Source organism: Dermacentor albipictus, chromosome 5, assembly GCF_038994185.2.
Source record: "Dermacentor albipictus isolate Rhodes 1998 colony chromosome 5, USDA_Dalb.pri_finalv2, whole genome shotgun sequence".
Lineage (NCBI taxonomy): Eukaryota > Metazoa > Arthropoda > Arachnida > Ixodida > Ixodidae > Dermacentor > Dermacentor albipictus.
The window spans coordinates 158074172-158101716 of NC_091825.1; the positions used below are offsets into that span (position 1 = coordinate 158074172).

Sequence of the window (27545 nt, forward strand, 5' to 3'; positions counted from 1 at the left end):
GTGCTCGCCGACCAGCAATGGGCCATCCAGCAGGCCCGCGAAGCGGCTGCCAGGTACTCCCTGTCGGTCCCTACATGGGAGACGCCCGCTATGTGCTAAGTGCGTCCTGCAGGACCATAATAAAGCTTACCAGTCCAGTTAAGCTGTGCCTTAAATTTTTTTTAAATAAAGGGGCATAAAAAGAGTAGGTTTTTCTGCCATGCATGGGTAGTGGCAGGGGTCAAACTTTGTATGAAAACCTCAAATAATGATGCACTACCAAATTTGGTACACATTAATGTTCGTGAGGGCTGATGCCTAGAAATGATCACTAGAAATGCTTATACTTGCTTGAGCTTTGGCAAAAACTGTCGTCTTGCAGTTGAAAAGGAACGGCGTAGGAGAGCAACATATAGAGCACAAATACAATTCCTTGGGAACATTGGGATAACTATTTCAGTACTGGTGCTATGTGTTGACAAAAAAAAAAAAAAAATTTCTTGCACTGTATTTATTACTTCTTTAAACGATCTTCAGTTTAGTATTTGTGCAATATTACAGTGGCATGAAATCAAGGGCTTGACAACAACTCTTCTGGATGGGAATTAACTTTGCACAAGAAATGCACTGACCAAAGTCCAAGTGAAAATTTTACTGTGGCTGTTGCCTTGCTTGTGCTTTTGTAGTGGCATGTAAAAAGTAAGAATTCAACCTTCCAGGATCGTAAACAAAGTAAGTAGAGCTAATAAGCACCTGCAACGCTGAAACAAACCTGTACATTGAATCTACGCCGGAGCAACAGCAGTGCTTCCCAAGATGGCTACTAGCCGTAAGTGGAGGGAGCATTAGACAAGCTACCAGCTAGCTTGTAGAGGTCTAGGTCTGGAGTACAGCTTACAAAGGAATTCTACTAGCTGTTGCTTTAGCTACATCAAGCTGGAAGGTAGATGTCTACTAGCTAGCTGCATGCTTTCTGGGCAGGACCTCTTGCAGATGTCCCATAGACTTTTGCAGTTATTATACTGTCTGCCCTAGGCATACTTGACCTGCCTATCACTCAAATGTACGGAGAGTTGCGGCCTGGGACCTCTATAGAATGATTGCACTGTCACACTTACCGACAGACACATCGGCCATCTTGGGAATGTTAAACCGCTCCCGGAATGCCCGCAGTGGGTCCTCGCAGTCCAGGCGCCGTGCAAACTCAATGGTGTTGGGCTTCAGTCCCCATTGCTTGGCCAGCGACAGCAGTTCTTGTCTCGGCGTGTTCTTCATGCTGCCCGCACACTTGCGATGCAGAAAATAGGCATCATGAGCACACGGATACTACTTAGCAGCAAAACCAGTGCCATTTTGCTTCCAGACAGGTTTGGCAACATATTTACATGTCATCGATTTGCACTGCACTGTGAAAAATGTAAGCCCAGTGGCTTAGAAAAAGTTTGGCAGAGACACTTAAGATTGCCTACATGCGAGAATGTGCAACTATTATAGCTGCTTTGGTGAAATGTTTTTTTTTTTTTCTGCGCGTTCCTTGTTCGCGCAAGCTATTGCCTGTGTTTTAACTGCGCCTCGGTAAGGCCAAATGAAAATGCGCCAAGCGTCTCAAAGCGTTCGCTTGCCCTCGAGGAGTTCATAACTCGAAGGACAGCCCAGCGGCATTCCACAAAATATTAATGCTTTTATTGCGATAGCAATTATATGGACACTCCTAGCGCACTCCTGCTGTCGCCGTCGCCGTAAGGTTCCGTATGAGTGAAAGCGTGTGAGGGTGAGGCGGCAAACACGGTTCAATCTCGCGTGTGCGAGCGAGGAACGCGGCCCGGGTGCGTGCTCTCTCCTGTGACGCACAACGCAACAGGGGTCAGGCAAGGGAGGAGGGGCGTGCATCGAGACAACCTGGCGGCTGCCAAGGTGTCTAGATGTCCTCCTTGCTCACCGCTTCGTACAGAATGGAGACATTGCGGTATCTACCACGCCATTTGGCATGCGAATCGCAACAGGGTTGCCAGATTGAGCTATTAATAGATAAATTGGGCTACTGTTTATGCGGGTTGGCATTGAACATTTTGATTTGGCTGCATGGCTATATAATAAAATTTGGGCTATTTCTGTCTTAAGGACTTCCGAGTCCTGAGGACACGTCAACAATGTCAAAATTCTGGAAGGCCGCCATAAAACCCAGAGCTCATTGCTGCTACAAAGATATGTAGGCAATCTCGAAGGCTTCGTTTTTAGGAATGTCGGCGCTAGGAGGATGCGATTAAGTTATCGCTGCCATCTTTATACGTAATTCCAATGCTGAGCCATCTTCTTTTTGTTTTGGTTTCGGCACCATCTACTGCCGGTTCACGTGTGGTTAAGTAAGAAAAATGGTGGAGCCAACAACTTTAGCATACATGTTCCATGCTGGCTGCTATACAGCAAATTATTATGTAAACTTAACACAACAGCTCAAATATTTGCACACATGACGTAGCGAGTCATTTTCGCCGGTGGTCCTTCAATGTTAATTAAGGGTTTCTCAAAGCCTATTGCTTGGTTTTCCCCCAAATCTCCGCATTATTTATTTACTAGTAAATTTACAAAAAAATCCGCAAGTTGCTTTAAACGAGAAACACGAAGCCTCAAGTCTTTATGTACATGCTCAGCAAAACGCAGTAGTCTCGACTGTCGATCATAATGAAATATTTTGCTCTATTATCACCAAGCATCAAAAAGCATCAGGAATGCAAAAAAACATTGTCGGCAATTCAATGTTCCCCCTCCTGTCTAAGCTCCCTTTGAGCCTACCCAGTGAACCATTTATGTCCCATAGCTGTCCACAGAACATCATGTTTTAGACATTCCACACATCCTATAGATATCTATATTTCTCCAAACATTACAAATACATACTAGGGATAATCTAAGACCCAGCTCGATCACGTTGCTGCAATCTTGAAAGGATGTCACAGCTGGACATACATGACCTCTAATAGATGTTCGTTTTAGGGATACAGGAGATTCATAGAACATCTAATGGCTCTTTCCAGTTCACGATATAATGAGCTGCATACCGGCTTGTGCGACAGCAGATGTACTATCGAATACAAATGAAACGCGAACAGAAGAGCGTGTGGCCAAAGCATAACTGAACTCAGTGTGTGGCGGCGGCCAGCCATCATTGTATGCATGCACGCGCAGGTGGTTTCGACACAGAATGCGGGACTGCTTGTCCTAGTGTGATTATGTCACCTGTATTTTGTTTGAAGTTCGTATTCTCACTCCGCCATTGCAGTGCCATTCCTCTGCTATTACTGTTAAGGTGGCTAGCACTGTTGCTCCTCCAGTGCAATATATTTTTGGTGCTATTCAAATTACGATTAGACACTAGCGGCTTTGATGGTGGTAACATAAGCAAAGCAACAGACATTAGGAAACTGGGTGCCTGCCAGCTATATCATGCTACAGATGCGACGATAGTGCTAGCCACCATAACAGTGTACTGCCAGGTGGGAATGGCACTGCCACAGAGGGATGAGAAAACAACTTTCGGACAAAATACGGGTGCGGTTTATCGTAGTAGGGCGAGCAGCGCTGCACTCTGCGTGAAAACCACATGCCCACACATGTGCACAATGACTGGCTGACGATATGCTCTGTACCTTTAGCTATGCTTCGGCCACACGCTCCGCTGTTCACATTACATTTGTTGCCAATGGTACTTCTGGTGAGGCACACTAATGCCGCAGTTATCACCATTGTTAGTTATCACCACTGGGACAAAATTGGGGCTCGAACCCTTGACCTTTGATGTTAAATAGGGCGACGTGAATTAAGGCCCAGTTAATTGAGATAGAGTGTATTAGGGCACTCTAACCCATGACCTTCGGTGGTAGTTGAACCCACTTGAAGACATGGGTGAATCAGCCATACCTCCAAGTAGGATTCCAATTGACATTGCGAAGGTCGAGAGTGGAACCCACAACCTTTGGTGGGAGACGAAGCCACGAAATTTGCTGTTAATTAGGGTGAAGATAATTAAGTCACTGCTAATTAAGACAGTTAATTACAGAACTCGTACCCTTTATCTTTGGTGGAAGTCAAACACACGACCATTGGTGTTAATTAGGGCGAAGTTAAGACAGGTAATTGAGGTCGTGTTAAGGCACTCGAACCCATGACCTTTGGTGGGAGAAAACAATAGGAAATGCGTTCGAATGAGAATGACAAGTAATTTAATGAATGTCTCGTGACCTGCCAGGCTTTCACCGTCATCCCCTTTAGCATATGGTAAAATGACTATCAACTTATATATGCAGTCCTAGCAGTCATCAAAATGTGAAAACTGTATGGTGAAAATGCGAGATCTGTATTTTGATGCTTATGAATTATGGCTACATGAAAAAAAGTGAGTTCAGTAAGCAGCAGGTAAAGCACACACACGAGACTCACAATGTCACATCATCACTATTTATTTGTACGATTGATAAAGCTTTATTGCAAAAATATTTGGCACCTAGCCAGGCACATGTATGAAAATATTCATTGCAAGTTCAAGTTCTAGCTGTATACAAACGGGTTAAACGTGGATCTTGAATAACAAATTTTTGAAAATTCAACTTTACTAAAGCAAAAGTAATGAGGAAAGGGTGTTAAACCTCAGAAAATGACTAGCAGTCGAAATGCCACAGTTATATTTAAAAGATTAAGCATGATTAGTAGGAGGTAATGATATCACATACTAATGAATGACTAAGGTGGTTAATCAATTAATGAATTATGGGGTTTTGCGAGCCAATACCCTGACCTGATTATGAGACATGCCGTAGTGAGGGACTCTGGATTATAGTTTGCACCACCTGGGATTCTTTAACATGCACCTAAATCTAAGTAAACGGGTGTTTTCGCATTTCGCTCCCATCGAAATTATACATTAGACATTATTTATTTCATCATAAATTTGTACATCAACATAAGCAAACAACTGTCAGGTTGTTGCGGCAGCTGTGGCCGGGATTTGATCGCGCGACCTCGTGCTTACCAAAAGGGTATGGCCCGCATGCCAGCACCTGCTTCTGGGGCCACGATATTCAAGATAGAAAGCTAGTACTTTCTAGCTATATTTAAAAATATATACTAAAAGAAAATCCACACAAGCAGGTTCGCGAGATGGAACGTTCACCTTGACAAGCAACCTGCTCAGGTAGCTTCTCACACCACGGAAGTGCCAAAAACAATGTTGCCAGAGACGTCGACATAAGCATTACAAATGAGAAATATCTCTGACACTTGAAGAGGTGCGCTAGAAACCAAGCGACACAAACATGTCTGAAAATGAACTACCAAAACGCTGCCCTCAGGACATTTCTAGGTAGCCCGGGCTACCCATTTCTATAAGCCCACCGCAAGGCGAACAAACGTACCACACATAGCAGTCAGAAGCACAGCTCTAAATTTCAGTACGAAACTGCACCGTTCAGTCTAGTTTATACGTACATCGGCCATGGTCAACCGAACAAGTGTCAAAAAAGACACACCAATGAAGCAAACTTCATGCTGCTCGCGCGACTTCCGACGAGGTGCGCCAGGTCAACGCCTCCTTTAAAAAGATGCCTGCCGCGTGCGCCGAAAACCTGCTGCCCTTACCTTTCCCTCCTTCCTCCGTTCCGCTTGAGGCGGTAGCGAGTGATCCTTGCGGTGATCGCTTGCAACACATGTTTCCACATGTTTTCAACAATTTACGCAGACGAAAACAAAAGCGCACAATGCTTAAAGTAAAAAGTCCCAAATAAAGTGATTTGAGTCTCTCATAAGTACTTATCTAATGAAGTTTAAATATTTTATTAAAATTGTGTTGGCAGATCTACTAGCAGAAGAACTGCTTATAACGTATATCTGCATGACTGCCGCCGCTCGCTGCTTGCAAATTGCAATTGCTTCGTTCTTTTCGCACTTCAGCACTAGTTTTATTTGTTCTGTGTGTTACGTAAAGCGCGATGCGCTATTGCTGCGTCCCACGCTGCACCTGAAGCGAACGACGAAAGGAGCCCGGAGTGTCCTTCCATGAGCTACCATCCGACAGCGCTACGCGGAGGCGATGGATGACTGCAATAGCGCGAGAGGTTTCGGCACCTAACACAACATCTTATTACACTGTTGTGTGCAGCCTGCACTTCAAACCATCTGATTTCCGAGACGACTGCAAACGACGACGTCTACTAAAACCAGGCGCAGTGCCCAGTGTGTTCAGTGCCCGGACGCCGCGCACGGAGAAATGCGGCGCTCCGGCGAAACCCGAAGATCGAGGAACCAGAAAACGCAAGCGCGAGCCTCCGCTAAGTGTACCTTGCGTGTCAGTGAGTGGAGATGAGCAACACGAAGATGTGGTCGGAGGAAGCAAGGGAGCACCTTCAACTGAACAACCTGCCGAGCTGGCGACAGCACGAAGTGCTGCTGGACAAACCAGCAGGCAATTCCCAGATGGTAGAAGCAGCGCACTCGGCTTTGAGCATGGCGCGATTGCACCGATCGGCGCATCGCATGAGCCTGCAGAAAATAGCGAACAGGTCACAATTGTTGCCACAGCTTTGAGGAACAAGAAACGAAAAACCAAAGCCAATGTTAAACGGTCATTCGCCACACAGACAGCGCCAACACTGCATTCTTCAACTTTTTCCGTCCAGCGAAAGCGATGGCGACAAAAAGAACGCGCCCTGAGAGTGAAAACTGATAGACTAAGCAGAACAGTGGACATGTACAAGCAAGAGCTGCAGAAGCTTAAGGAAAGCTGCTTAGTGAGTGCATTTTTAGAAGTTGCGGCCGATGCAGAAGACGGAAGTGCGAAAGCACTGCTGCTTCGAGACCAAGTTAAGAATTACAAGACGAAGAAACCACAGTGGTCCACAAGAAACCACAGACATTGCATCGTTATTCGACACCTGTCGACAAAGGCCTACGAGCACATCAGATCTGAGGGGCTCCTCCGACTACCATGTCGAAGCACTCTACAGAAATATATTGGAACAGTCGCCGGAGAAGTCGGGTTTAACGACCTGGTACGTTGCCGCCTGAAAGCAGAACTTCAAAATCTGCAAACACCTCAGTCCAAGGTGTGCGGTCTCGTGGTAGACGAGATGAGGATTCGGGAGAAGCTGATTTACAACAAGCAAAGAGATGCAATTTTGTAGGTGATGTTGACATGGGCCCTGAACTCCAAGATATTGTTCCCAGCTCAGAAGACGAAGTCCTAGCCAACTCTCTTTTGTGCTTTTTACTGTGCGGTCTGCACGCGAGGTTTAAGATACCTGTAGGGTATTTTTTTACCAAAGGCTGCACGGGAGAACAGCTGGCAGTAGTTGTACGCCACGCGCTCAAGAAGACGACCGATATAGGGTTCGACATCGTCCGGCTGGTGACCGACAACCACAAGGTGAATGTGGCAGCGATGGATATTCTGTGCGGAGGCAAGGCGAGCATACAGGCTTCGCACCCTGCCGATCCCTCTAAGGAGATTTTTCTTTCTTTCGACCAAAGCCATATCATCAAAAATGTGAGGTCACAGTTTCTGGCGAAGGATTTCGGTAAAGAAAAGCAGATCACATCAAGGTATGTGAAAAGTCTGTATAAAATGCAGAAAAACTCGACAGTGAGGCCAGTAAGGTTCCTGACCAGAAAACACCTGTATCCAACAAACATAGAAAAAATGAACGTCAGGTCAGCGGTTCAGTTGTTTTCAGTTCCCGTAACTGCCGCACTTTGCTACCTCAAAGATCAGGCCGGCCACACATGTGATCTGGACTTCGCTTCAGCAGGACCCACAATTGAATTCATGCAAATGATACAGAGGTGGTTTACAGTAATGGACATCAGCAACTGCCAACAACACATCCATTGCAACAACGCCGACGCCCGCCAGTTTACGGATGCTGATGATCCTAGATTAGAGTGGCTCGAGATTGTTTTTCTTGCTTACATCGAAGACCTCAGGAAGGAAAGTGCAGCTGGCAGCTTTTTAAGCAAGGAAACATACCACGCTCTTGTCTTTGCGACCACGTCAAATGTGCAGTGCATTCGTCACTTGCTGACTGTGAAGAAGTTCCGGTTTGTGCTCACAAGCAAAATGTCGAGTGACCCGATAGAATCCATGTTTGGCTTTCTGCGCCGAAGTTGCGGTAGCAATGATATACTTGACGTGAAGAGCGCGATATGCGGGCTGGAAAAAATGTTGAAGACAGGCATCGTTGCTGCCTCCGACCAGAGCAACGTTCAGAGCTCGACATCATTCGTCGCAAGGCCGCTGCTTCCCATTCAACACAGCCCCACCATGCCTGCCACCGGTAACAAATTTCTCGACCAGGCAGTGAATGACTTAAAGAACCACCTCACAACGTTGACACCATGCGTAACAGGTCCGGACGGAGCCAGCGTCGCCATGGTTGGAGGCTTCATAGTGAGAGCTGCAAGTGAAAGCATTGTCTGCTCGAACTGCATCGCCCTATTGCAGGGTCAGAAAGGCAACACACCTCTCCTTGGCCTCATTGCCCACCAAGATCGGGGCGGGCTCTTCTACCCGAGCCAGGAACTCGCAAAACTGTTGATTGGTCTTCGGAAGCTTGTAGACCACGTGCTTCCCCACAGAAAACATTTCACAAAGCCCTTGGAGGTTTGCGTTGAGAGAAGTGTCGCAGCGCTCATGGAACTTAATGTTCTCAGCTGTGGCAACACAGACAGCGACCATCGCAAGGTTCTCCTGCAGCTCATCACTAAGAAGTTTATGAAGCCGCTGTTCACCAACTATGCCGTCAGCGCTAGCGACAGGAATGCGGTTGTTAAGTTCCTTGACCGCAAACCTCTGTCCCGCAAGGTGCTTAAACTGTAATTATGGGAATGTGACCGCGGCGGCCTCATTTCAATGGAGACGATATGTAAAAAGGCGCGTGTGCTTGCGTTGTAGTGCACGTTAAAGAACCCTACGGGGTCAAAACTAATCCGGAGCCCTCCACTAGCTACGGCGTGCCTCATAATCAGAACCATGGTTTTGGCACGTAAAACCCCAGAAAGAAGATGGACCCTTCATTACGCACACACCAAGTTCAAGTGAATAGCTTTCATGTTGTCGTTGAACCTGCTTTGACACCACAATTTTCAGCAGAATTAGGCGAGACTATAGTAATGCTGCGCGAAGTGACATGCAAGGATGAGAGCGTGTACGTGTAAAACGAACTGCTGTGGGCTTCTTGTTACGTTACTCGTGAACGCTACTTAGTGAACCAATTGCCATAACTGCAAGAAACTAAAATTTCGTCGAAAGTCGCCAGAGCACAACCAGTTTATTCAAGTACAAGTGAACTGATGTGTTGCGATGTCTCCCTGTGTCGCCGCGCTTTCCAAGCAGCCGCCGCCGCTACCGCCGCGCCGCGACACCACACTAACCACACCGCCCCAGCCCCCTTGGCGGAGATAGAGCTGTAGGTGGCGCCATCTCTTGACAACCGATCGCAACTCAAGGCGCTACGGCTACAATGGGTAAGCGAGCGACGCCGCATGCATCTTTCTATCTTTCTATCATCTTAGTCGTAGGAACCGGCGAAGGGGTAGTCCGCTTTTGGTTCCGTTGCTGTGGCTTGGCTGTGGGCTTGCGACTCTGGCCGCGCGCGCCGGTCGCGCGACCCCGGAGACACGCGGGCGTCGCGCGCGCGTGCGTTGGTTGCTTCGGAGGCTATTACTTGCCTTCGTCGCCTGCTTGGCGTTGCTCTTTCTGTGTCGACCACGGCTGGAAGTGCGATACGCGTTCGATGAATTGACGGATAATGAGTTTGCACCGTCCTTGCTGGCTTTCTAAGTAGACCTTTTGCAGGCTACGCTATCATATGGAGGAGACTCGGGTGCAAGCTTACGTGTGGCCATTCCACGCAGAGGAAGCAACATTGCGCGCTGCGGTTAATCGCCACCGGCCTGCAGCTCCCAGAGGTCGGTCAGACGTGAAGCATTCATCGGAATGGCCTAGATCTCTGCTGCCGACACTGTCCACAAAGTTGCTCTCGCAATTACTGTGTTGGCCGTTTGAAGGACCGGGTCAACTTTCCCGTGACCTCAGCTTCAAAGCCAATGTCAAGGAGATATTTGCGTGGTGACATCGAATTCCTAGTGCTATCACCAGAGTGAATAGCTTGCAGATCGCCGTTCAGCAGTCAGAAGGGTTCAACCTAGGCTGGCTCAGCGCTTCCTTCGTTCGGCTGATAAAACTATGCAATCAGGACGGGAAGATATTGTGGAGATCTCTTATTTGGCTGCCTTTTTTTCTGTAGTTCGGGAGTGCCGCACTTTGTTCCTCAATTTCACGGCACAGCGCGCACCGTCAGCACCACACTCTTCGATTTGACTTCACGCAGGCAATGGAGGGCCCGTATACTGTAATGTTCGATTTCAAGATCCATTTGCTTCTATCACGCCACGCGCCGTGGGACAGATCGCAGAGATAGCGGCAGCGCGGCGGCGAGCGAGTCATGTCCGAACCAATGACGAAGGGCGAAAAAAGAAGGAAAATTGATATAGTCGGCTAGCAAATGTGTCCCTAAGAACCAGTTCATGGTTTTGTCGCGCTAGCTACTTGAGAAGTGCTGGCAGTGCGTTCCTGTTGCGTGCATCGTGCGAGCTCCTGGTAGCAGACGACATAACGCTGCGCTCGGCCAACTCATTTACGCTTGCGATACCGCCTGTGGGCTGAGAATGAAAAAAGAATGACATTAATAAATTACTTCTGCATTGCGTAAACGCCCGGCACCACAAGTTTATACTTCAAAATTTGGCGTATAATATTTAATTTACATTTTACGTTTATTTGACAACCAGAAACATTCTGCAATTCCTCGATTAACTCGTCATATAATGACGTACACTTCAGAGGTGGCACCCTCTCATCTATTGGTCGCGTCCTCCCCTTCTTCCACCACCGGCTTGGGAGTGGCACATCTAGTGACTATAGTGAGCTACACTATACTAGTGACGTAAGCGGCGAAGCGGACGGTTCGTATTCCGAACCGTTATAAGATTCGGCCCCAGGTGCGCGCTGATTTGATGTCCGTAGTGATGTGAAGTCAAAGATACTGCGAGTTCACGCTTGTGGTTTTTTTTCTTTATAATTTGTTCAAATATATGAGCAAGTTAAAGATTACATATTTTTACCAGTGCACTAATAAATTTAACTGAAAAAAATGAAGCGTTTATGTATGGGAAAAACAATGACGTAACCGAAATCGAAAGTTTTTGTTTTTGATGTGCAGTGTACCAACGTTCTTAGACATACTTCAGTTTCGCAGCTCCCTATGCGAGCCCATTGGCCGACGTGACCGAAACGGGTGTCACTGAAACTACCGGCGCTGCAGTCGCGTCTTTCGTCATGCGCCGCGCGTCGTCTGCTCCTGCTGCGACGCGTCGTTTGCACCAACAGGCCTGTAAACGCTTATCCGTCGGTAAATGTAGTTTAGATACGAAGTCTGAGTTTTGTGACAAACCTGCCGCGCGTAAGTAACGGGGACTTCACGGTGTCTGTGCACTATCGGCGCTGCAGTGACACCTCTCTCACGCAGCGCGCATCGTCTACTCCTGCGATGTCATCTCTGCGGTGGGTCGTTTTCCCCAACTGGCCTGTGCCGTTTGCTCTCTGACGACTGTGTTTTGGCTGCCCTAACAATATTTTATGCCAAGGACCTTTGAATGACATGTCTAGCTAGTCTTTAGAAGCTGCAACTACACCGCAAATGAGAGGTCGTGCACTGCGATTCCGCTTTTCAACCAACTTTTTCCCTATAAAAGCGCCACGGTGCTCCCTTCAGCGGGGGCTTTGTTTTTTGCTGCTTATTCTTAAGATGTGTATTCATTAAAGACGGCGAGCGCCTGTGCAGACGTAGGGACATTAACGCATCACGCCCAGCAGTCGCTTGAGACAACGCTGTGGTGAATTGATCCACCCCCGTCAACGCTTCGCCTAATAAATTTAATTGACACATGTATTTTTTATAGTTGTCCGCGGATATTATGGGACGTGCAAATGAGTTGGAAGTGATCTGTGAGCAGTGACAAGGACGAAGTTAAATACTATGAACATATTTATGTCAAAGCTTAATTCATTTTCTTTTTGACGAACAAAACAAACAACAAACACAGTGACACTTTTTATTTACTTTGTGCACAAAAAAGTAATTTTGAGCTACTTTTGCTAAAAGCAATTTTGCCCTTTTTCTGGCTGCTTGCACCTGCTCTGTCAGCGAGTTATCGACGCCAATCAGCACAGGTTATATATGAAATAAACTACGCTAGCTCACCTGTCCATATTTGTGCTTGAGCAAATGGTTGCGTACACACTTCAGTGCATGTGGCACATCACACAGGAAATAAAGGTACGCGCTCTCAGGCAGGCATGGATGTGGAATCTTGTGAGAAGGTGAGGTTACGCTGCCGCTGATTCCCATCTGCTGCCACATCGAGCGATTGTTCCCAGCCCCGTCACTGACTACGACGATCACCATAGCACCATGTTTATGCAATTGCATTACTGCTTGCAACACCAGCTCTGCTAAAATCTTGCCAGGCGCAGCACCTTTCGTGGCAAAGGTGGCAATCGGTTGCACCCAGCTCTCCAGAAGTGGTACGAACATCAGCACGAGCGCATGATCTGCAAGTTGGTCAGTTCCTTCATTTGAAATACCGCCGTAGTCCACAAAACCATCAAGTTTGAAGGTTGACTTGTTGAAATCGTACGCCTGGCGTAACTTAATTTCATCCAAAATCAGTGTGCCGAATTTCTTCCCATCTGCTCTGTTGCCCAGCTGTTTTCCAATAACTTCCATACAGAGAGGATTGAAGCATGGTATTCCTTTCAGTATTTGTGTGAGACGGCTCAGGGAGCGCAAGGGCAGCATCTTCATGCCAGACAGAAGCTTATATGCTCGAGGGCTCGCTATCCTCAGCATTAAACAATTCAGAAGCCAGTCCGCATTGTACCGCGCGCCACACGGAGACTTTGCTTTCAACTGTTTAAACGATGTCATAAATGCAAGTCGCTGCAAAGGCGGAAGTTCGACCAACGCTTCCCCGATTCTGTTATCGGGCATTTCAGAAAGCCTTTTCTTCAGAGCCAAAATTTCCTTCTTTTGCTTTTGATGCGCAGCAGCCGCCCTAAGCAGCCTCTTCTTCACATTGCGTAGTTTCTGATATCGCTTGAGCGTTGCGCTCGGAGCCTTAATGCTCAGTCGAAGTTTCCTCTGTAGACGAAGACAACGCGCGCAGACTAGTTGCTTTGTAAGTACATTGCACTGCTTGTGATGCATATTATCTGATGTCGCCGTGTCACGCAGGGCTGCTTTCATGCCCGCACACATGTTCAAGCTCTCTGCTTCTCTCAGGATTCTTTCCACACTTGCAATGCTAGTCGCAGCTCGAAATAGCCTCTTGTGAATTTTGCTGTAGCCGTTTAAGTACCATCCTCTTCAAGCACAACAGTTTTCATTACTCGCAGATGCCCGGCTACCAGTTGCCACATATAAAATACTCCACATCGCTTCTGTGTTGCGTCGTCCTCAACAATTTCGAACTTCCAGAGCGCAGAAGACAGTGTCACGTACGTGAGATCGTTTAGCGCAAAGTGTGTAGCGCATATTTCTGAAGTTCCTTCTTCCAAGCCCAATAGCAGGTTTGAAGTTGAAGCGCTGTCACTACAAGCTTCGCCCGATGTAGTTGCCGGCACTTGCGCTCGTTCTTTTGGTGGACGTCGCTTTCGCTTCACATTTTTTGGCTTTGAGATGTGCTCAGGCAGCCCAGGAAAGAGCCGAGGAAGTGCGCCGGGAGCAAGCATCCATTTCCCGCGAGGAATCATTATTTCTTTGTTACCCACAACATGCTTGTAGTATTTCAAAATGTCGTCGTCCTCAAAGTGGCGTTCACACACTTTTGATTTGTTTGTGAGGCGTTTGTCTTTTCGGTGTAGCATGCGCTCCCAACTTTTAAACTCTCCAGCGCCTTGCGGCGGTGCGAAAAAATGGTGACCAGCAGCATCGTGTCTAAGGCCGCTCGTGCAGCCGGGGGCAAAACAGCACGGCATAGGGAACTTCTTGCTGTCATGAGATGCGGAAACGCTTCTTCAAGAAGCTTTTCAAGAGAGCAAATCGCGACACATCACACAACACCTACAAAACGGAGAAGGATAGCGACTGACGGTGCAGCGCAACAAATATGAAACCAGAAGTGAAAGCCGAAGTCAAGTTTCAAGTTCCTTACCAGAAACGCACTTACAATACATAGCTCAGGTTACAATAATTCACAAAGAGGTTCAATATTAAGAACTGTGAAATAACTACTTCTCAAAATATAAAACAGAAACTACCAGAAATGACGCAACTTCTATCAGAAACGAAACAAAAAGTGACGAAAGACGCGATCGCAGCGCCGCTAGTTCGCGTGACCACCACTTCGGCCATCTCCCGAGCGGAGCTGCGAAACTGAAGTATGTCTAAGAACGTTGCAGTGTACAGCAGTGCATGCAGAGCTCGTGAAAAAATATTATACTGTTAAATTTCAAACCTAAATTCTCACCTTCCTGTCCACAGATATTAGCCAGACGTTGCAAATCACTTGCTAACAAGCAAAGTGATTTGCAACGTTTGGCTAATATCTGTGGACCGGAAGGCGAGAAATTAGGTTTGAAATTTAGTGTTAGAAAATCAGGTGTTATGGTATTCAATGAAAACAGCGAAGAGACAGTTACAATACAGGGCAAATACCTCGGGTAAAAGAATATATACCTTGGTATATGGATAAACGAAGGCAATATATATGGAAACACAGGAAAAGACAAAAACAGTAAGCAGCCACAATGAAGCACAGAACGCTATGGGGATACAATTAGTACGAGGTGCTCCGGAGTATATGGAAAGGTGTAATGGTTCCAGGACTTACTTTTGGAAATGCGGTTGTTTGCTTGAAATCAGGGGTACAATCAGGACTCGATGGGAACCAAAGGTCAGTGGGACGCATCGTATTGGGCGCTCACGGGAAGGCTACAAATGAAGCTAGTTTTGAAGTGAGGGAAGCTCAGAGTAAAATTGATTATGAAGAACGAGTGAGAAATATGGAAGAAAGTAAATGGGCTGGGATAGTGTTGAGGTATTTGTACAGGAAAAACGTTGATTCACAGTGGAGGAAAATGACTAGGAAGTTTACCAGAAAGTATGCGGTCTGTACGGTGAGCAACACAGCAACAAAGAACGTCAAGCGGAAAGTCAGAGGCTGAAATAATCTCATGAGTGGCGGTAATGGAAAAGAAACCTGCTATTGTAACCCAGATATTGCAACTAAAACAGTTTACCACCGACAGATTGGGAAAAAACGTTTGCCTTTAGCGATGGCTGGTCCTCGGAGAGCGCGCGCGCAACCAGGAACTTCGTGGACTTAGACGTGTCAATTAATGATCAGAAGGACCTACTCTAACGACTCAATACGTTTGTAGAAAATCGTCAAAAGCGTTTCAGGGTCCCTTTTCTACAAACGTACTGAGTCGTTAGAGTAGGTCCTTCTGATCATTAATTGACACGTCTAAGTGCTCTGCGTAAAGCGTGTAATTTATTATAAGGTTTTAAAAAAGCACATCGCTGCCGATCGCAGCGCACTGCTCGGCGTAATTTTAAGCCGCCCCTACCCATATGACCGAAATAACCCATATGACGTCAGTGGGGCGAGCTATCCGATTGGCTGACCAGGGCGTGTGATCGATAATTTTTCTAACTTTATGGTAAACAAATGATCTTCGTAATAGTTGGAATGTTAGTTAATTTGTTTTTATAAAAAGAAAGTAGCATAAAGAGAATGCACAAGAACAATTTTTCAGTACACTTAAGCGCTTCCGGCACACAGCAAGTGTCGTCTGCTTGTGTTACAACGTACTCCATTTTGACGAGAGCTCCGCGGTCAGAGTTGGTCTCAGTCTTTTCGCGAGCACTATGATTCGACTTTGTTGCCTTGTGGGCTGCAAACGTAGCGACTGGCAATATGTCAAGCTGCGACATCGTGTCCCTCTGCAAGGCAGCGTACGAGCGAACTGGCTGCTGCGCATCGGACTGCCGCTATCCGATCAGCGCCAGCATTGCGCGTTTGTGGCCGTCACTTTACACCGGAAGATTACTAACGCAATAGCGTTTCGCTAGTCCCGTATTAGGGCAAACGTAAGCGCAAGGGGACAGGGTCTGGCCGCTTGACTGTGCCGTAACGGGATGAGCCGAGATGAGCAGAAGGGCAAATGTGAATGGTCTGCACGGTGCAGCCACCTGGTGGCATAGAGCTCAACCATACACAGTAGCAGCAACGAAGTGTTTCCTTCTTTGCTGCTGGTGCGTATTTTTCGCAGGAGTGTAATCATCAACACGTTGTTTTTATAAATGTTTAAGATGTTTTACACTTCGTTAGAGCAATATTAGCGCTTTGTTTGACTGGTTAAGCGCTGCGCCAACAAGTATCTGGACCATGCAGACCGATCAGGCCACTCACGTACGTCTACGCCAAAGTTCCTTCATCAGCTTGAGTTGATGCCACCAGTCATTTGACGAAATGACCAGCTTGCCTGTGGTTAACGGAATACCAGACACGTTCGGCGCTACGACAGAATGCTCGCAACGCACGCTGCTTCGATAGCTCTCGCTTGGGGTCGACAGCCAAGCAGCTAGCGGAGAGGTTTCGCGCGGGCGGGGGCGGGCTCTAAAACACCCGGAAGTGGAAGATCTGACGTCACATCATGACGCAGGACCAGGGAAGGCGGAGCTTAGCCCCGCTCGCTCGGCGAACGAGTTGAGGAGGAAAAGCATGGCTGGGGAGGAGGGTAACTTATGATCGCTTGTAGCTCCATTAATACGTAACGCTTCACTTAAATTGTGGTGCGAATGTTCTACTTAAGCTGTACCCTACGCGTCTACAAAATTTGTCCGAACCGTTTCAGGGGCCCTTTAAGATGGCTCACCAACAACAACACGTAACAACATAACCCCGTAACAATATTATAGATGTGAACTAGATATCGCTAAATGTCTTGAATATTTGTTCTTTTGTGGTACGTCCAATGGAGATTACTGGTTTGCTGGGTACTTGAGCAGCCTAGAGCTCTTTCGAACGCACCAGTCCAACGCGTGTTCAGCCAGGTTTCGTTGATACAAAATGATATGAGGAAACACATGTCGGATGAGACACTGCAAGCTCTCCTTGACGTTAAGTTTAGTGTGGCGGTTTAGTGTGACGTTAAGTTTAGTGTTCTGACTATTATAAGCCCTTATCGCTCTTTAGCGCCTTATCCATCCGTGACGAGACCCATATAACCTCTCATCACGCCTTATCAACTCATTGACTTCTTATCTGACCGTGTTGCGGACGTGAAGTGCACGAGCCCTCAGAGATAGGTGGCATTTCGGTCGGTAAAGGAACGCACCAACGTTAGGCGCATTCCGCGACCGCCGAAATGCGTGGGGGTTTTAGTGTGTTTGCCATTATATTTTCGCAAAATCGCAATTTACCTGATGTCTACAATGCTCCGATTCGGCTCTACATGCAGTCCAGAGCTTACTTAACGTGTCGCGAAAAATCCGCTGTCGGCGTTGGACGTCGTTTCGCGAAAATCATTCCGAACCACAACCGCGAAGGCCCTCCACGTGGCGCAGAGGCGTTACTGAATTCCTCAAAGTAAAAGGCGTCAGAAAAATCATAAAGTACGGCCTAACGACAACCTACAGACACGATGGCGTCGGAGTTTAATTGAATGTACCAGAAACATTAAAATTCAAGCACAAACCCCTTCTCCAGCGTCTCTGCCATTCACAGAGCGGCGCGGGCCGCTAGGTTCCTTCCAACACCACCACCGCGCTCGCCTCTGCGCATCCGCAGGAAAGCTGCGGTTGCCGGGAAGCATGACAAGCAGTTAGGGATCTTTGAATGCTATGGCGTTCCGCTTTCTTTTTTATCAACCATCACCAAATCTTTCAAAAAAGCCTTCACAGAAACTGTCCGCCTTTGACACTGGTTTTCTACCACCGGTTGAACACATTCATACAGTTCAGATATATTCACATTCTGAAAGTCTGGGCGTTTAGCCCAGTGGGTGAGGCACTCGGCTTCTAAGTGTTGGGTCGTAGGTCCGTAATTCACCAGCGCCAACGTTTTTCCTTTCGAATTTATTTTGTTTTATACATTAATTTCTTTACAGCGATTCTTGCGTGACGGACGGACGAGCTTTCTTGTTGGGTATATAGCATAGAAATGCTTGCGCATTTAAAATTCAGTTCAAATCTAGTGCTGTCGTCCGATGTCTTTTTTGCGCTAGTTAATGATGTCAAGTCTGTTTCATGATGAGGGATGCTGTAGATGTTAGACCCTTGCGAAATACTGGCGCTTCGGTATGCTGACGTAGACACCGACCGTGGTGCGCTTCTGCTTCTTTCTTTTCTTTCTTTGTGCTATGAAATAGCATTATGTATTCTCACTGTGTCACCTCAGTGTCTTTCACTCGCGGCTGGCCGTTCTTGATGACTTGTATGCTGTGCGGCCAACTGCAGTCGTACAGCTATGTTCAAGCTGCATAATATGTGCCATGTGTCTAGGCAACGTACATCAATGACAAGAACATTAGATATTTTGTCGGAATTAATAGATAAATAACAAAACAACACTTCCCGTGCTCTTTCGCATGCGTTTCGGCTACTTAAGCGTAATCTTTAAACCGGTCCTAAATTTAATTCCTGCTTTTATGGCGAAGCTGCGCATAGTGCCCGAAAGTGTTTCATGCATGCGTTCCTGGCAATCTAGGAGAAATAACAAACTTGGAGGGAATGGGCGGCACGTTGTAGGTGAGGTGCTGCAGGCAATGTTTAAAGAGCCGGGGTTTAAAAAAGAAAGCCAGCATATTTAAGCGCTCGAATAAAAGAGCATTGTGTAACATTGGGTTGCGTCAGTCGGTCGGTGCGTATATCTCGCCTGACAGGACACAGCAAAACGGCTTGTGTAGCACAGAATTGACCCATAATATTGCCAGTGAGCGCACCTGGGCCCTACGCAATAAAAACCTGTACATATAATATGTCGGATCGTAGGTATCTAAAGCCTCCAGACCTCTTAATGAAAAACGCGTGACATTCAACCGATTCCGTACCTTGAATTGTAGTTCGGCTGTCCCACTCTTGGGCCATTCGTATGTGCCACAGGAAGGGCATTTGGGTATGTAGTTCTCAGCGATTGACACGCGATACTCGGCACCGTAGAGCGTTGGCTGATTCCTGGGGGACCAAAAGCAGTCGCAGTGAGTCGCAAAGGCTCCATCGCGTACACCGCAACTAATCAGCTCGGTGTCCCCAGCGCTCAGCGGTGGCGCAAGAAGTGCCGGCGGCGACGCGTATCGAGTATCGCGTTTCCATCGCTGGGCGCTGCGTAACCATTGCGCATAACCTTCGTCCTCGTAGCATCGCAGCGTCGACGTCGCACAGTGTGCGTCCGCCTGAATCGGTGTTTGCATTGTGGAAGGTGCAGTGCATATTCGTATAAACACTGCACGAGACTACATGTTGCGGGGGTTGAAAATATAAAGACAACTGTATGCGTTGTATTTAGTTGGTTGTATAGCATTTAATTATCCGCTTTACGAAAGCGTCGCCATGCACGAATTCCAACATGAGTGGTGGATATATATACACATATATGTAAAGCTCACAATAATATTTAGAGACGAACAGCACGCTAAGTCGGTCACAAACGTACCCAAAAGTTTTCTACTCATTCTCCGCGCCACAAGGGCGACGCTTGTACAGTCACTCACCTGCCCGGCGTCGCCACGATTCTTCACAGCGGTTTCCTTTCTGCGCGCCTGGTTCTCCCTGCGCGCCAGCAGTTTTCGCCGTCGCGAAAAAGTGTCGCTCCAGCTGTGTGCGCGTCACACGACGACGGTAGGCGGATGTCTGCGAGCGCAAAAAAAAAAAGAGAAAGAAAAAGGAAGGCAACTATGCAGTCATGCCACTCGGTCGCTGAAGCTGCCGACGTCGTGCCGCCGTGCGAGCCAATTTCCGGCTACTTGGTCGCGGCGGGCCGAGACGTGCGACTGTATCAAAACCGGCCGTCCTCACCACGAGAAATAGCGCGTCCTTGTAAGGGGGGCGTTGCACCCCACTCGCCCAGTGTGCCAGACGGGCGCGTCACGTGCCCCCCCGATCAAACGCGAGGCTCCAAGAGGCGAGTGTGTTCACTCTCCTAACGGGCAAAAATAGGCAATCCCCGAAATGGGCCTATCCCATAGTACGCGGCGGCAGCAGTCAATAACAATATGCGCAGGGCCCAGTTTGACGAGTCTATCAAGCAGACAGTTAATTTCTGGGGTGTGGGATATTTAAAACCATAAATTCTGTTTCTGACCAACTTGAGTTGCACGTGAATCTAAAATTACTGGCAGAATGGTGTGCTAAGTGGGATATATGACTATTAATTTTGAAAAAAAAACAAACAAACTGGAAGGATGTGTCTTACCAATAAAAGAAACAAATTCGTGTTTTCGTATAACATAAACGATAACATGATCAAACAAGTTGAGGAATATAAGTATTTAGGGACTACGATTACGTCCAGGCTTAAATGGATCGCGCACATTGATCACATATGCTCTTCAGCTCGTAAATGATTACGCTTCCTAAAATGCAAATTAAGAAGATCCTCAAACCAACTAAGAAACAAGGCGTACAAAGCCACACTAAGACCTCCTCTAGAGTACGCAAGTATTATGTGGGACGCTCAAACAACGGTAGATATAGAAAAAAGATTGAAAAATTAGAAGATCAGCCGCTCGTTTTATATATAATCGCTATAAACGCCGGGACTCCCTGTCTGCAATGTTGCAGTAAGCAAAGCTGGAATGCTTAAAAGAACGCAGAAGAATTGCTAGAATTAAGTTTCTTAGCCTTGCCCTCCTATGTCTTTATTTTCCTGTAAGCGCAACACTGCATTCATCAGATCTCAACCAACACGGCCAGCAACAAGTTCTACTCATTTGAAAAATCTCCGTCATAGGCATCCACACTTCATTGAACCTATTTTTGCTCGTACGAATGTTTATAAGCATTCATTTTCCCCCAATAAAATCACAGATTGGAATGTATTGCCGCATGATTCTCTCCTCCTTGCCCCTGATGAATAATTTCGACCGTAAGAATGCATTGTCAGTGGTGGGCTATGTTGTTAACGTTGCTCGTTGCTTCTATTGTTTTATGGCTTTTCCTTATGCGTGCAATATCTCGTTCAGCTTGGTATATGAGCATGCACCGTCCATTTTCAGTGTCTTTTTGTCAATATGCGTGCTTTTTTTCATGGTCGAATATTTTTGTACTAGTATTCTGCCTCTCCTGCTTGGACGTTATTCGGTCCGCAGTATGTGATAAATAAAACAAACAAATTTCTGGGGTTTTACGTTCCAAACCCATGAGGCAAGACGGAGTGAGGGACTCAGGATTAATTTTGACCACCTGGAGATCTCTAACGTGCCCGAATGCACGGGACACGGGCGATCTTGCATTTCGCATCCATCGAAATGCGGCCGCCGCTGCCGAGATTCAGACCCGCGACCTTGCGCTTAGTAGCGCAACGCTATATCCGCTAAGCCACCACGGCGGGTTATCAAGCACGCGGAACCACGAGGAAACGAAGTCCCCGCATGCACAGAGAACAAGGAATGCCCGAGGCAATCGCTGCAACGCTTGCAGCAAGACTTTCAACGTTCAATCGGTTCAGGTGTTTAAATCGCCCTGACGTACGTCGCATGTTAGCTTTCTCCATTAGCGCGCGCACACACGCACGCGCACACACCCTTGTCACTGACGAAGGCTGGCCCACCGGCTAGAACGTTTGACAGTAAAAAAGAACGTGTTTTCACGTACGTCGGGTCTATTTCTTTGTGCTATACCAACGGAGCCAGTGTACCTTTATAAATAAATAAATAAATAAATAAATAAATAAATAAATAAATAAATAAATAAATAAATAAATAAATAAATAAATAAATAAATCAGAGAGCAGTGAACACATGGATCTAATAGGTATATAGGCTAAGCTCTCCGTTACTCAAACGAATGAACCAACGCTGATAAGGGCACAAGAAAACAAGCTCAAACGATATACAGGCCCGTTTTCCTCGAAGGCGCCCGCCATCCGCAGTAAAGAACGTATCTGCGCCTGCACTTTTCACCGGACCGCAACCAGCACATAGTAGCTGGTTCTTTCGTGCACCTTTGACTCATTTCTTCATATTAAGGATCATCTAGATCTCATGTCCCGAGGATACTGCATTTCCTCGTGCTGACACATCTCTACGTCCTTCAAGATAATGCATGGACTGGTATACACAAAAGTGTTTGTTTTATTTTTTTTGGTTTCCCAGTCTGCACTTTTCCACGCCTGTTTCTGGTTCTCCGAAAATATGAGCCCTTCGCTCCTACGTTCACCAAAATTTGGTTCCGTATTTTATCTTCCCTCTCTCTCACTCACCCGGTAATTTAAGTATAACTGCAGACGTATCTTCAAGTAATCCAGTTTAATTTTCATTGTTTTCGCCTTTCGCCATCGGTTCTGATGTACAACACAGGCCTCGCCACACTGCTGTTATCGTTGGGATCACTTTGCCACTTTGAGTGACGCGTGATCAGAAAAACAGAAAGGTAAAATGAAATGTAATGTTACAAAGTTTCATTTATTAATGTTACATTTCAACCGGCCATATTTTCGTACTGAACGCGAGAAAATTAGCAACACATTGATTCTATCTATCGATGACCGGCATCATAAAGGCAGCTTTAATCCGGATTTACGTTATTCGCTGCTGGTCGGTTCGGGTGGTCATTATGGCACGGCAGCGCGCTGAGTCAGTGACGAAAGAACAGAATAATCAGAATAAAAAAGAACTGATAGCGGAAGAAATCGCCACAGCTTTCCACCGTTAAGGAATTGCACTATTCCGCCTAATAGCTGCGAAAGTGTAGGCCCTCTAAGCAGCGCTATTCTTCGGTCTTGTCAGAGCCAAGTCGTTGTCAGGGATCGTAATTAATGTAGAAACTAACGCTTAGATATTTAGGAACGGAAAGAATTGAGTCTAATGGGTATGTGGAGATGGCTTAAAGGCTCAAGGATGCATCGCCAATTATGTGCACAGGAGAAAGCAAAGAGAAATATGAGAAAGCGAAAGAAAGCGGCTGTCCGCAATATTAATGCAGTTCTCTCTTTTTTCATTGCTTAGTTATTATGCAAAAACTGCTGGAGAAACAAAATTGACGTTGTTGAAGGTATTAACACCAGCTGTATGTTGCAAACAAGTAAAGTGGCTAAATAAAAAAAATGCCATTAACCTTGAAATTGCCGGTTTCAACGCACACGTTGTCAGTTTATATTTGAACAGTGTCGTTTCTAGGGCGCCCCAATTATATACATATATATATATATATATATATATATATATATATATATATATATATATATATATATATATATATATATTCCTGGGTTTTACGTGCCGATACTACGATCTGATTATGAAGCACGGCGTAGAGGAGGACTTCGGAATGATTTTGACCACCTAGGGTTCTTTAACGTGCGTGGACCCAATGCACTGTACACGGGCGTTTTTGCATTTCGCCCCAACGAAATGCTACACTGACTGTACATGGCTTTCTGCGGGAGGATATATACAGTGACCACAGGAGAAGGAAGTAACCATCTTTCCTTATTCCACGACAATGGCTCTAACACTCTTCGACGAAGGCGACACCCTGTAACTAAAGCTGTCATAAAGTAGAGACGTCTGGCATGTTACTGTTAGCATGCCTCTACTTGTAGGAAAACGAACGGGCCCATCTCCAGCCTCATAAGTAGTAATGGATAACGCTGACGAGTGAGCAGCATTTTATACAGCCGTAATAGACTCGTGTGCCCTGTCTAGGCGTGCCTGCCAAGTTTTTGCTATATAGTTCGGTTGCTGTAGGCCTCAAAGACGAACTTTGAAGGGTCGGATCATGAGAACAGCAGTCAGAAATGAGCTCTTTGATTTCATATACCTAAAGATACATTCTCCAATGCGCTCTCGCTCCGTAACAGCACACGCATAAAAACTTATACTGACTTCTGAAGTTACCCCGAGATATGCTGCCCAAATCGGCGTCTTCCCCAAGTATACATACATTGCATCACTGCACAGTTGCTCAAAAGCCTTAAAGCACCTTCATGTATGTATAAAAACGGCCTTAATGCGCTGGCAGCATTCTCGACGGACAGGCTACGCTACAGTATATATATAGCCCTAAAGGTGGCGCTTCGACCACTCATAAGTCCATAACACCGCTGCAGATCAGAGCACACAGTCGTTCTTTGCGTCTGCTGAAATAATTGGAGGTGGAGAACACTTGCCAAACCTAACCCCTCTTGCTGTCTTTAGTTGGTGCCACCTTCGAAGGAGACAGTTGAGAAAACGTGGCATCCGAAGACGCCCTTGACCGACCTAAATTATGTCCAGAAGCTGCGATGCGGCCGCTGTCCTTACAGCTTCTCCCTATTCAGTAAAGCGAATCGGAGCTGATGTTGTCTCCCTGTAGTTTATTAATCTGGTCCTGACACTGAGATCGCCAAAGAACAATAAAGTGTGACACAGTGTCCTCACCGCGTCTCGTGGCAGGCGGTTCGGCGAAGTAGTCTGGCGGATGCCTCACCTGACGACGCGCGGGTTGGGCGGGGAATGACCATATGAAGCAGGGCTCCAGGAAACAGGGTCTACGACGTCTTTATGGCGCGGTTGTCATCCTGCGCAGACGTCGGAGCTGATAACCGAGACCTCGCAAGGGCACGGACGCACGCTGTGCCGATAAGGAACGGCCACGCTTATGACGCGTGCACCGGTCCTCGGTCACCATTCTGCTTCGTCCACTCGCTCACACCGTTCATGGCGATCATTTGCATCCGGGATATGGAGCGCGCTGCGAAGACTGGCAGCATGTAACACCAAGCCCTTGTGAAACCGACAGGAGTTGACGGAGTTGCCTCTTCCGGCCGAATTTGCCCGTCGTGCGCGCCCCGGAGAGCAGCCGTGGGGCATGCATGCACACGTTTGAAGGGCACCACTGGACCAATTCGGTGTACGGGAGCCCACCTGGTATAGGGAAGCGAGTTGCACTAATTGTCATGGACACGAGATATCGCTCCGAGCCAACGTAGCAGTATGTCGTCGCAAGGTGGCCAGGTGCCACAGCCCGCGACAGCCCCACGGGCCACATCCCACACCAACGCGCGAAGCGTCACTTGCGTCCATTCCAAAAGCACGCCTCGACGTGCAGGATAAAAAGTGGATGATGGCTTCTCGCGGCGTTACGGGGCGAGTCAGCTCTCTTACGACGGATGCGGTGTGCGATTGCGCCTTTTCTGCGATGCTGTACGTGTTGTATTAGCGTGTAAAGCCTAAATGGAACTTGTGGGACTCTGAAGTAGTGCGTCGAGCCATGCGCACTCGCCACATTAATTGCGGTTCAGAAAGAAAATTCGTGCTGCTTTCTGCTACATTTATGGGACGCGGCTGAGCATGCGCCTGAACGGAATAACGAGGACACGATCCCCATCAGCAATGGCTCACAGGAAACAGACCACTAGACATTCCGACTTCAGAGGCGGAGCAACATGTGTTTTATGCGTTGTCCCCTAGACATGCCGGCATTGCGGAGTGTAGTCGAGTTTGTTTACGTTCCGCCGCTGGCTGCCTGCGCCGTGAGGCAGTGGGCACGGGCGCCCCATTTGTTGATCGCTGTGTCTGAAGGGGCAAGGTTCTGACTGGTGTTGTACAAGTTGCCGATTGTCTTTTTCGTCGCCACGATAGATTGCATTTTTTACAAGCACTGTTCCAGGAGGGCACATGTAACCGCAAGAACCTCGGGAGAGCACCTGAGGTTACAATAAAGCAGGCGGCGCAGGATCTCCAGGGCACTAAATGGGGAAAAAGGGGATCAAAGTTCATAGATCTATAAACGTTGATGCCGCATTCTTGGACCATGCGCTATATAGAATAAAGATATCTGTAATCCAGCACCAACCACTGCTTAGGATGCTCGCGCAGTTCGTAAACTGTCGCTTTGCTGGACAAGTATAGTTAACACTGTAAGGTATGCTCTTATTACTAACCAAAAATATTCCACAGCAACTGGTCCGGCGGGCCCGGTAGACAGCAAGAGCCGCAGGAGCCCACGGACTAAGGGCGCCTTCCGCCCAAGCAGAAAGAAACCTGCTTGTCCTTTCCGTTTTCTTTAAAAGAAATGTTTCTCCTCCTTCTCCTTCTGGGTGGAAACCTCATCCACCAAACCAAGTAGTTACGCAGTGTAATCTGCAACTAACAGTTTGAATGCTTGTCAAAGTATAACAGCATAGCTCCTATCGTAGCAGAACGGTACCCATGCTGTTACGATGGTCGCGTATGTTTCATTGCTCCTAAAATGCAGCTTTGAATTAGAGTATAGTACTGCGATAAGGTAACATTAGTGAATAGAACTTTCAGAAATACACAATTAATTCCCTAGGCTGATTTTAAGGTCAAACATGCGCGCGCACGTCGCGCTGCGTGCTCCGTCCGCCTCAACGCCAGCAGAAACTCCGGCCATACCCACTTAAAGCACTTCAGTACGTCTCACAGAACAGTACTCCACGTAGAAGACGCCACGCCATACTAAACAAACTGCACGAGCGCGAAAACAAGCGACAGAAACTACCGCTGAGCGTATACCTGCCATGCAAAACGGAGCGCTCGCCCATGCAAGCCAGCATGCCGACTGCCCATAGATGGCGCCACTGCGTAGCAATATGGTAGCATATTGCTACCGTATTGCTACCATATAATTTGCTACCATATACCATATATAGAATATTGCTAGCATATAATGTCATCGCCACTGCGTAGCAAAAACGCCTGAGGAAATTGAACGATAACAGTTGGGCCGCTAAGGTACTTAAATACCTGTACAGAAAGAACGTTGACTCACAATGGCGGAAAATAATGAGGAAGCTAACCAGTAAGTATGCCAGACACGAGGATGGAAAAAGACAGACTATTGAACGACAGGTTAGAAACGCGGAAGGTAAAAATAGGATAAATTCAATGGAAAAGAAGCATAGTGTTGAATTATATTGATACTGGAAACAGCAGATCAAGAAGGAAGCGTTTTATGATAACTCAAGAGGCAGTGCCCTACTCTTTGAAGCTAGGTCAAGATCTCTTAGAACGGGGAACTCTGAAAAGAAATTTAACGAAGAAGACGACACATGTACTGTGTGTGGTAAACCTGTAGAAACAATAGAACACCTCATACTAAAATGTGATGGCATCCATCCCGATGTCACGATGCGGGCACAGTTACGCTTCCTGAGGCCCTAGGGTTCGGAGATAACAATAGTCATGTGAATAAATATGCGGTGGAAATTAGCAAAAAGCGATTGGAGGATTGGTGGCTCAAAATCAGAGAGGCGACATAAGGTTAAAAGTGTAGGAAGACGTATTTAAAGAG

The 27545-nt window shown here is 47.0% G+C and overlaps 1 protein-coding gene across 13 annotated transcripts in view; it reads right to left on the minus strand.

Moving 5' to 3' along the window:
• Positions 1-27545, minus strand: part of LOC135916648 (kynureninase-like) — an 86090-nt gene that overhangs the window by 44904 nt on the left and 13641 nt on the right. For 4 of the 13 annotated variants that reach the window (XM_065450093.2, XM_065450094.2, XM_065450084.2 and 1 more), the window contains exons 1-2: positions 14917-15015; positions 1098-1266 (exon numbers count right to left, since the gene is read on the minus strand). In XM_065450093.2, the coding sequence (XP_065306165.1) occupies positions 1098-1266; positions 14917-14994 (247 nt within the window). In that variant the 5' untranslated portion in view covers positions 14995-15015. The other 9 variants (XM_070539217.1, XM_070539216.1, XM_065450096.1 and 6 more) reach the window with 9 other exon arrangements.